At 33.7% G+C, this 12,041-nt stretch overlaps 1 protein-coding gene across 1 annotated transcript in view; it reads left to right on the top strand.

Annotated features, from left to right (window-relative positions):
* The window catches only part of MBOAT1 (membrane bound O-acyltransferase domain containing 1), a 113,624-nt gene that overhangs the window by 46,135 nt on the left and 55,448 nt on the right, over positions 1-12,041 (top strand). Inside the window, exons 3-4 of the mRNA XM_051970623.1 lie at positions 1,160-1,237; positions 7,832-7,927. Coding sequence (XP_051826583.1) covers positions 1,160-1,237; positions 7,832-7,927 — 174 coding nt within the window. The remainder of the gene's footprint in view (positions 1-1,159; positions 1,238-7,831; positions 7,928-12,041) is intronic.

The raw sequence follows: 12,041 nt of genomic DNA on the forward strand, positions 1-12,041 counted from the left end.
AAAAGTTGGCATTTTAGAATTTTTCACATTTAGTATTTACGTTTATTGTTTGTGTATTTTTTGCATTATTATTTTTATAGAAAATTCAGCTAATCTTTCTTTTTGGGTAGTTTACCTTGAGCCAAGATTGCAATGTGATGGCTCCCAGGGAGATACAGTATTTCTTTAACAGAAAAGACTCTGTTTACCTGGTGTTTTTTCTTTATCTGCTTTTGTGGGAGCATTCTCTCTTTTCTTGTAATTATCTCATTTTTAGTCTTGCTTTCCTCCCTTTTACCAAGCTCAAGGCAAGATGGGGTCTTATAAGTAAATGATTGTTTTTTATCATTGCTTAGTTAGTTGGTTTAATTGAAACAAAATATATCCTTCTCATATGATGGAAGAGATTTGTTATAGGTATTGAATTAAGGAAACATTTTTTTGTACAGTTAAAGGCCTTATGCTTAGGGGACCAGGTAAGGTATTATTTGACAGAACTCCTAGGAATGGAAATTTGGGGTACTGGGACTTCAGACCATTCCACTTCTGAGAATTTTATATCCCTCAGAAGTATGGACTGTGGATAGGCTGTCCAAAGGTGCCATGTGGTTTTTTTCCCCTTTCAGAATACATATGGCATAAGAATATTGATCTCAATTCAGTTCAATTCAACAGATACTCATGAAGCCCCTTCTTTGTGCAAGGTCCTGTGTTTGGCATTGGTCATACAGAGACAAAATAATGATAGTTCCTATTCTCCAATAGCTTACATTAAACTCTCTAGAACAGCCACAAAGGAAAGACCTCCCTGATATTCAGTCTTGATTATTTATTAACTTAGAATGCTTTGTTCATTATTAAAATTCTCTTCTCCTCTAGACTATCAATTCTATATAAAATAGTGATGAGTATGGATTCTGGGTACAACAATGGATCATTTACTTAAATTACTAGACTTTACAAATAATATTAGGTCCTTTGGCTATAGAATCCAATCTCTTTAACTCATGGAATGATTACTAGTTGATTTATTATTTTACCTTAGAATAAATGCAGACTTATCCAAAAGAAGTTTTAGCTCATTTGGGGGTGGAGAAATGGGTAAATAATAGACTTGTTATCTCTAAATTTCACAAGCTTTGTGGTATTGGATGACAGTTTTTTTTCTTTGTGTTTTAAGGTATTCTATACACCTTTTTGTATTGGTGTTAATATGTTATGGAATCCTGATTACTTCAAGTACACACAACGTTCACAGGTGAGATTATGTTGATGAAAAGTGACATCTCTTTGAGCTTTACAATAATTTCTCCAGGATGGTGGGGCCTTTATCTTCCATCTCTAATAAGGATTAGTGTCAGTTATATTTACTTACTTGTTATTATTTCCAATTCTGATCTGATGAGGTATATTCCTTCTCTTGACTATGGTGAAAGTTTAAGACCACATTTACTTGGGCAGATTCATTATCATCAACAAGTTATCAGCACATTTTTTTTAAATCACCAAATCTGTATGAGGTACTATATTAGGCACAGAGGGTATAAATAATATGGTTTGTACCATCAAAGGATTTATAGTATGTGCCAGATTTGAATTTTTGCTTATATAGAACATTGTGTTGTTAGGGGGTGATAGCAGAATACATTATTGTACAGGACCATGTCTTACAAGAATAGTTGGGACATATATAAGATGTGCTAGAGATAACATAGTATAACATATGAATGGTATGTATAATAAGTGCTATAGAATTTCAGAGGAGAGAGAGTAATCACATACTTTTAGGGTGATTCTATCTTTGCAATATCTTTCTCATCCTCTCCCTCTTTCTCTCTTTTGCCAGTGCCCTTATAAAACATTCATTTGACCTTTTTGAAAAGTGCAAGTCTTCAGTCCTCCACTCTTTGTGTCCTTTGAAATATGCTGCTTTAATGACCTTCTTATTATCTTTCTGCCTTATATCACAACATTCTAACTCATTTTCTTTAAAACCAACAAAATGTTTTTCCTAAAGCTTAGCTCTAACCATGTCAATTGCCTTCAAAGTAAATCCTGTTGACTTCTTATTATATATAAAAGCAAATATTCTTCTGTTCGGCATTTAAAGCTTTTTACAGCATTACTCAATCAATTTTTCAAGATTTAATAAGAGTTTTTTATATAGCATCTACTATATTCTGGACATGATGTTAATAGCTTTACAAATATTATCTCACTTATTCCTTATAACAACCCTGAGAGGTAGATGCCATTTTAATTAAAACATATATAAATATGTAGACACATAAATAAATACATAAACATTTGAGGAAACTGAAGCAGACAAATGTTAAGTAACTAGCCCAAGGTCATGACTTTGAAAGTGTATAAGGTTGGATAAGAGTTTAGGTATTTGTGACTCTAGGACTTGCCTTATATTTACTCTATTTATTATACTGACTTTATTATACACACATACACATATATTATTATAATTATATATTTACATTCAATAGTTTTAATACAACATATAACATTTATATAATCACAAATAATTATATACATATGTATATATGTATCTATAATTATACTTCAGTCTTCTTTTATGGTCTAGTCAAATTAGTTTTATTTCATTTTTCTTTATTATCCCATGGTGTCATGCAGTGAATGCTTAGTACTTAGCAGGTACTTACTTGGTCACTCATTCCTCTGCTCAGAAAACTTTGAAGACCTATTGCCTAATAAGTGAAGTTTAAATCCTTTTGCCTTCCATTCAAGCCTTGTCACAAAATTTCACCATCCTATTTTTCCATTTTTTCTTTAATATTATTCCCTTTTTTGTTGTCTATACTTTAGTCAAACTGGGCTGTCTTTATCCTCCCCTTCCCCAAATCCCTAGCCCAGTAGACTCTATCTTTTGTCTAACATTTCTTTATCAATGAACAAGCATTTATCATGTCCTGCTCTGCTAACTTCTGGGATGCTTATTTTGTACCCTTCTGATTTCTAAATAATCCTTTTTACTTTTCTTTGCCTGTTAAATTTTTACCTATTGTTTGAAATACAATCATAACTGCTACCTCATTTCTCCTTAATCTCCATGGTCAGTAACGACTTTGCCCCCTTGGGTCTGATGTGGCATTTTGTACTTTGAACTTATAATCATTATTTTGTATTACTTTTACCTATTGTAGTATGATAAAGTATATTTTTAGATTATAAGCTTCAGGAAAGATGAGGCCATGCCTTATCTAAAATTTATATCTCTCTGAGAGCCTAGCATAATGCTCTGCATTCAGAAAGAAATTTAGTGAACAAATATTGATTTGTTTTGAGATGAGAAGTTGCATAAAAGAGATTTCTCTAAGTTTTCCTTTTTTTAAAGAAAACAATACATATGGAGCATCTCATTATATTCTTTATTCAGATGACTTTATAGTCTTTCAGTGCTTTAACATGCTGTACTGAAGACAAAAGTTTCTGAAATACTGTATTTACTATATATGGGCATCTACATAGTGAAGTATATAGAACATCAGGCCTGGAATCAGGGAGATCTGAGTTGAAATCTGGTCTCAGATATTCATTAGCTGTGTGAGCCTTGTCAAATCATTTAAGCTGTTTGCTTTAGTTTCTTCATAGTAAATGGGAATAATAAGAGTACCTTCCCCACAGGGTTGTCATGAGAAGCAAATGAAATAATAATTGTAAAGTACTTAGCAGAGTACCTGATAGATAGGAAGTGCTATGTTGGTTATGATTAATATAACAAATATAAATTTTAGCTATTATCATCATCATATCATCACAAACTCCTATTAAGCTAGAAAATTTTTTTTGAGTAAATCCAATAGTGGACAGAGTGTTTCCCTTATCCTTAGGAGCAGCCTACATTTATCATTAAAAGGTTGGTCAGAACAATTGATGACACATGGAAGGATTTCAGTCTGTATTAGTAGAGGGAATAATTATATCAAAGAAATCACAGGTTCTTTAAGAAAAATCAAAGTATTAGCTGTCACTGTTACTATTATTATTATTTTATTTCTGGGAAAAAGAAACTATCACATTGGAGATTGAAGGCAACATGGTGTCATTGAACATAAGAGTACTAGACCTGGAATCAGGAAAACTTGGGTTGAAATTTAGGCTCAAACAATAAATATGTGATCCTGGACAAGTCACATAATCTCTTTCTGCCTCAGTTTCCTCATCTGTAAAATGGATAATAATGATATTAACTCTCAGGGTTCTTATAAAGATAACATGAAAGAATATAAAGAGTTTTGCAAACTTTAAAGCACTTTATAAATGCTAGCTATTACCATTATTGTTATGACAAAATCTGTTATGCTGAAAATTTTAGACTAATGAGGAATGACTACTGCAACCATTTCAAGTTCTCTCAGAAAACTTTAAGTGATTTTTGTTTCAGTCATGACTGACTTCATGACTCGATTGCAAGTTTTCTTGGCAAAGATATTGGAGCCATTCCTTTTACAACTCATTTTAGAAATGAGGAACTGAGGCAAACAGGGTTAAATGACTTGTCCAGAGAGACACATCTAGTAAATATCTGAGGTTATGTTTGAACTCACATTTTCCTGATTCCCTGCTCTGTGCTCTGTCCACTGCACCAACTAACTGACCCTTTAGATTACTTCTGTCTTCTAGTTTTCATTGTTTTTAAAAATAGGTTGACAGACAATAAACTATTGACTCCCCTCTTCCTTTTTTCTTAATATGTCAACTTAAATATATTCAGTTTCAAAGAGATTTTTGATGAAAAAAATTACATTAATCTTTGCCCCTTAATAGGCTTGGAAATTTAAATTTTTTTAGTTTATAACTCATATTCCCTTGCAATAAATTTCTTATTTGTAATACAAGTGTTTTATGTACTTTTAGATTTTTATAGATACTCAGTTTTGAGTCCAGACTGACTGTGAAGAGCAATAATCAAATAATCTATGTTCCAAGTATACTCCTTGCTAGGGATTTTATCATTTGTTCCAGATGGGTGATTAGGTAATTCATCTCTTTCTCCCTTGGAAAGCATAACTATAAAGTATTGGAAATGCTGCACATAATAATGCAAAGTGTTTGTAAGTAACCTATTTTCAAAGTTTGGCTTCCCTCGTATTGACTTTGGATGTAGCTGAAGACTGAATCAATAATTCTCTGCATCTGTACAGCACATTTCCAATTACTTTACACACAGTAATTTGTCCATTAGCCCAACACCCTTGGGATCCTGATGGGATGAATGGCATGGGATAGATGAAAGACTGCTAAGATAGAGAGCTAGTCAGTGACTTGTTTAGGTCCCTTATATTCATCAGCTTCCAGGAATGAAGTCCCCTGATCCTGATGAATCTTAGAACTTTGCAGACAGACTGTGACTGTTTTTGCTTTACCACATACTAATATTATGGTTATGCAGGGACGTGTCATGATGCCAGAAAGCAAAAATGCCAAAATAAGTTCTTTCTCTGTTTGCTTGCATTGTTGCCAATATTACAGAAGGGAGTCAATTAAAGTTACAGATGGATAAACTAGGTACAGAACTCAGCTAGCTTACAAGGTAATAAAATTCTAATATCCTTTGCCTTTAGAGGTACCTGAATTGACAAAGAAAACAAAAATCTCATGATATCCAAGTATTCATTAAGCACTGTGTGCCAGACACTATGCTAAACACTGGGAATAGATACAAAGACAAAAACACAGTCTCAGCCCTTAAATTTCTCTTTATTTAATTGAGTCAGTTGGGTGAGAAGGGGGATGAGGGAATAAAGAATCAGCATTTGTTAAGCAAATCAACTCAGTTCATATGTGTGTGCATGTGTGAGTATATATGGATAGCACAATGCCTAATTAATAAATGTTATGAATATGTATATAAATGAATAATATAATGAATATGTATATAAACCCATTTGAAATATATTAATACATAAATAAATATATATGTGTTTATGTATATGTGCATATAGTAAAGCACTATATAAATGTTGAAAGTTAAGGAGTGAGATTGAAAACAACATACACAAAGAAGAAGAAAAGAAACTTACCTTCATCACTGTTGGTCAGGAATTTCAGTGAGCTTCTTGACCCTACCCTTCAGTGATGGGATCATTGGGAGAGAAAGGAAGTCTCTCAGCCTATTCAAACCAGGTGGAAGAAAATGTGATTGAACCCATCTAGTCTGAAAGGATGCTTTTGTCCAGAGAATAAATCTACTTATGGCATTATGCCCTCACATCTGGCACTGTTTTTAATGGTCAGTACCACCAGCCACTTAGACTGAACTGACTTGAATCTCCTGGCCATGGGAAAGTGGAGGCCAGGCGAAGGGTCAAGGCAGCAGCTGAAGAGCTCTTGACTAAGGGCCAGGAAAGGGCAGCAGAGAGAGTTGTATCTGGCAGCTCATAGGAAGAAGTCAGATATCACATAGAGGGTGTCTCACTAAGTCAGGAGACCTGAATGTTTCTGAGTGTAGCATGGATCCCTTGGGTGGTCTGGGGAAGCCCATGGACTTCTTCTTAGAATCACAGTGCATCAAATAAAATTTATGGGATTATAAAATAAATTATATTGAAATAAAGTAATGAAATTTATTTAATATAAAAGTTTATAGACTCCAGATTAGGAACTTGGCATGAGATAGTCTTCTCACTCCACCCTGGATTCCTGTCTTGAACTTTTAGAGTTTGTAGTGAGTATATTCTCAGAAAATAAATAGGACTAGAGAACTATCATTTTTCACTCCATCTCCATTTTGTCTCTCAATAAGACTTTTTAAGTAGCTTCTTCCATATAATTTGTCTTAGAAGAACCAGGTAACATCTACAATTGTTGAGTCCACTATGATTGGTGGACCATGAGCTGGTTTGTAAAAGGAGATAAATAAGCCACTTTGCTAAGGTAGAATGTTTAATTACTTCTGTTTCTGCTTCTGTCTTTCTGCATTCTGCTTTTTCCTAACTTTGGTGAATTGGCCACAAACTGTTAGCTGAATTTCGTTATTATTGCTAATAATACTAACTAGGTCAATCATTACACTTTAATTTCTTTTGGTCCAGACTTAGTAGGCATAGGAAACTTGGTCTACAGATAGGTAGCTATTCTACACTGTATAATCTTAGAGAGTTGGACAGGGAACTGAGAAGTTAAGTGACTTGCCCAGGATCTCATAATGAGTGTATATAAGGAATGGATCTTGAACCTAGGCCAGGCATTCCAAATCTTTTTTTTATTTCATGTACTCCTTTAGTAGGCTGGAGAAGCCTAAAAATCACTGTTTTTAAATGCATAAAATTAAATACATAAAATCAGAAAAAAAATCATTTGTTTTGAAATACTATAATCAAAATATTTTTAAAAACAAGTTCATGGACTCCTGATTAAGAATCTTTGCATGCCATATTATGCCTCAATACTTTATTATTGTTTCATTGATATATCTTATTTTTATATCCTATTCATTTTAAAATATATTCACATCATCTGCAAGAAATCCCTAGTAGAAAAAAGACCTAACAAGTAAAAAAAAAAAGCAATTCAACAAAATCAAACAATGGTTATTTCTTGTAGTATATAAAATATTCCATCTCCATTGTCTTCTACTTTGACAATGAGATTCTTTTCTGAAGTCAGCTTTGGTCATAATAATTATACAGAATTTATTTTTGTTTTTCAATGATCTATTATGGAGGTAGAAATCTCTTGGTCATATGATATACATACAAAATGCTAGTTTATGAACTCATTATAAGTATACAGGATGTCCCATCTTGTTATGATGATGCTGTTATTGAGGATGATTATAAAAATTGATAATCTAATTTCTGGTGAATTGTATTTCTAGGTACTCCTTTGTGGTTGCAATGGGTTATCTCACAGTATGCCATATAAGCCGGATATACATATTCCACTATGGGATTCTTACTACAGATTTTTCAGGGTGAGTATACCTTTTTGAGCCTGGATAATAATTATTAAGTTTGAGTTCATCAGTTATTTTAGGAAGTATTTTTATAGACTTAAATATTTAACTTGTAAACAGATAAAAAGAATTACTTGTTTTTGGTAACAGCATATCTGTAAAATGGATAATAAATGGAATAGGGGCAACTAAGTGGTGGAATGAATAGGTTGCTGGATCTGGAATCATCAAGATTCGTCTTCATGAGTTCAAACCCAACTTCAAACATTTGTTTGCCTCAGTTTCTTCATCTGTAAAATGAACTGTATTTCTGACAAGAAAACTCTAAATGGGGTCATGAAGAGTTGGACATGTCTGGAAAACAACTCAACAACAATAACTGAAATACTTACCTTATAGGGCTGTTATGAAGCTCAAACAAGATGTGAGTGCATTTCTTTGTAACCCTTAAAGTACTGTATATCAAGCTATAATTAGCTCATCCAGTTTCCACATTTAATAGATAAATGATCTGAGACCCAGAAAGATTAGGACCAGGATAACTCATCTATTAGGTGACATAGCTGGGAACCCAAACCTTGTATTTCTCAGCTCCTCCCACTGCATAATAAGGGCTCTTGCCTGCTTTTAGAAATTGCCAGCAAGGCAAAACTAGTCCCGGGAACAACAGTATTGTTTCTCCAGGTTACCTGGGGAGATACTTTCACTTTGATTAGGCAGCATGCAAGTCTCGATGAGAGTGCTTTTACTTCCACTTTCTCCAGTGCTCAAGTTGAATCACTTTAGGCTTTAAAGGTTCCTGAAGCACAGATACAGAGCTGGTAAAGTGACAGCTAATTTATCTGAGTTTTGCACCCTTCCCTCTGTGCCAACGAAAACTTCACCATTTAAGACTCAAGAGTTCAGAGAATGAATTGCTCCCATCCTCTTCATTTGGTTTTAAGCATAAAACTATCAGGCCTTCCCACGTTTTCCCACTTGGATTTTTTTTTGTATAATTCATATCATGAGATGTCACTGAAAGGGGAAAAAAATTAACACAGCTGAAAATGCAGTGGGTTTACAAGTGTGGGAGGCTTTGGTACAGCATCAAGGAAGGACTAAGACAGTGTCTTGATCTTGTCATTTTCACCTCCTGGAGCACAGACTGATGACTACATTTCTCCAAGTGTTGTTTATCCTATGGCATGAAGTATTTATATTGTGACATTATTTGGATCTCTTTATTAAGCAATACTTTTGTTACATTACTGATACAGGCATACCTCAGAGATAGGAGTTTGGACACAGACCCACCACAACAAAGCAAATATTTAAATAAAGTGAATTTTTTTTATTCCTTAGTGCATATAAAATTTGTATTCACACTGTATTGTAAGCTATTAAGTGTGCAATAGTATCATATAAAAAAGTAAAACCTTAATTAAAAATACTTGCTGTCATTTGAGTCTTCAGTAAGCTGTAATCTTTTTGATGATGGAGGGGCTTGCCTCATTGTTGATGGCTGCTGACAGATTAGGGTCATGGTAACTGAAGATTTGTATATGTTGTTCCCCCAGTAGAATATAATTTCTTTGGGGTCAAGGTCTATTTTATTTTTGTCTTCATATATCTAGCTCTTAGCACAGTATCTGCCACATAGGAGCTTAGTTAATGCTTTTTGATTGACATATTACAATATTTATTAAGGCAAAATTTTCTGTAGTTCATTTTTCTCTTCCTACTCCTTGCCAACCCTTCCTCTTGATCTGTTCTTGGGAATGACGAATATTTGATTCCATATACACTTCTAGGTTATAGAAAGGGAAAATGAGAGAGTCCAGGGATGAGGTTCTTTATCTCAATGATACAAATATACTCAGTGATTTGAATAAAAATAGAGTGTAGGAAGCTTGGGATTTAAAGGTCAGGCAAGGTAGGAACATTAATTCTTCAATGTCCCCCAGACCTACTGGTTTGCATTCATCAATCAGCTGGGCTGAAGTCCTTAAGTAGAAAATTGATAGAGAGTAGCTTTGGGATGGAGTTAGAAACATTCAAACAAGCCTATCAGTTTGTCAATGTTTTGGAGGAGTATCTAATCTTAGGTTAAGAGCATTTGCCTAAGTTATCAAGATATTTTCCTTCCAGTATACTTTTTAATATTATTTTGCTTCTTCACAGTATTTAGCAATCTTCTCATTATTGAAATACAGTCTTTCTTCTCATCATTTCAGATTAGGAGGGGGAGCATATTCTGCTTAGTTTGATCCCCGTTCAATCATTGATCTTGGGTGACAGGAAAAGCATTTATAGGATCATTCTCAAAATTGGGAGAAGAAGGGGACTTACATTCTTCCATGGCCAAATATCATCATCAGTGGAGGGGGTGGTCTTTTCTTCGGACACAGTTGTTTTTGTCATTGTTTAAACAATTCATCACTATCATTAATACTTTACCGCTGGGGTCCTCAAACTATGGCCCATGGGCCAGATGTAGCAGCTGAGGACATTTATCCCCCTCACCCAGGGCTATGAAATTTCTTTATTTAAAAGCCCACAAAACAAAGTTTTTGTTTTTACTATAGTCCGGCCCTCCAACAGTCTGAGGGACAGTGAACTGGCCCCATATTTAAAAAGTTTGAGGATCCCTGCTTTACAGTCTCCTTTGATGAAAGAGAACAAGCATTTGTTAAGCATGTGCCAAATAATGTGCTAAGTCCTGTAGAAATATTCTCATTCAGTCCTCACAAAGACTGTGTGAGATAGGCATCAGGATGTACATTTAATAGTGGAGGAAATTGAGACATTTAGGTTTAGTGACTTTATGTCATAGTCACATAGCTAGTTAATCCAATCTGAGGTTGGATTTGAAGTATTTAAATGACCAATTGTCATTCTTTTCCATCTCTGAATCTCATTCTGAGCATGCAAGAAACTGCAGTCTTACTCAGAATGGGAATAACTTACTGTCACTGTTGCAATTTTGAAAAATACTCAGCAATCAAGGTTGATTTTCCCCTGTCCTTTCCCTGTAATGGGAGGTGAAATGCTGTTTGGACATTAAATGCATAAGGATGACAGTGCAGTGGGCTTGTCTCTTCTTGTGTAGGTAATCAACCAATGTAAAATAATAAAGATTAGTACTTAATCACCATATTGCACACAGTATCATGGATTGGATTGGATTGGATATGTGCTTGAGTCTAAGAAATTTCTTTAGACAATGCATCAGATATATTGGAAAGTATATTACATTTTTCCTTGAAATAAATTTTTTTTTGTATAAACTAAGGTTTTAGTTAGGGGGCTTATAGTGTCATCTAAGAGACACTCTCATGATTGGCATTTCCTGCACAGTGTCCATCTATAGACATTACTAGATACTGTGATTCCAGGGGCTAAAGACCTTAGCCAAACTTTGTCTTTTATCTGCCATTATGGTTTTTCCAGATTCAGCATGGAGAATCAGACTTTTCAATAGAGGAATTAGACTGTTTTTATTCTCATGGTTATTGATTTTTCATGTGAAACTTGATACTTATTAGAGTTGATAATTATAGAAGTAGTTATAGGCTTGAAATCTATGTATTCTACACAACAAAGGAGATTAAAAAAGAGATCTTGATAATACAAACAAGAATTCAATATGGATTCAATAAAATTATTCCATGTAGAAAAGAGAAGGTTAATCAATGAACAATTATAAAATGATTAGGACAGAATGCAGTAACATTATTAGGAAAATTAGTTGAGAACTGAATATTTTGGTCTTATTGGGAAATAGTCTCTTCCTCAATTAATTAATAAACATGTATTTAGTTTCTATTATATGCCAATCAATATAGATAAAAATACAAAAAATAAAATAATCTCTACTCAGAAGGAATTTACATTCTAATGAGAGAGACAGGAAATTCATATATAAATACATAGATACATATAACTAAGAATACATGTATATAAAGTATGTTTATAAATAAATAGGATAAAGATAAGTATAAACAAATATAGGGCAATTAGGTTGTGTTGAGAGTACTGGACTTAAAGTCAGGACTAATCTTCCTAAGTTCAAATATAATCTTAGATATTTACTAGCTATGTGACTTTGGGCAAGTCACTTAACTGTCTTTTCCTCATTTTCCTTATCTAT

The sequence above is a fragment of the Antechinus flavipes genome, chromosome 1 (assembly GCF_016432865.1).
Source record: "Antechinus flavipes isolate AdamAnt ecotype Samford, QLD, Australia chromosome 1, AdamAnt_v2, whole genome shotgun sequence".
NCBI classification, from domain to species: domain Eukaryota; kingdom Metazoa; phylum Chordata; class Mammalia; order Dasyuromorphia; family Dasyuridae; genus Antechinus; species Antechinus flavipes.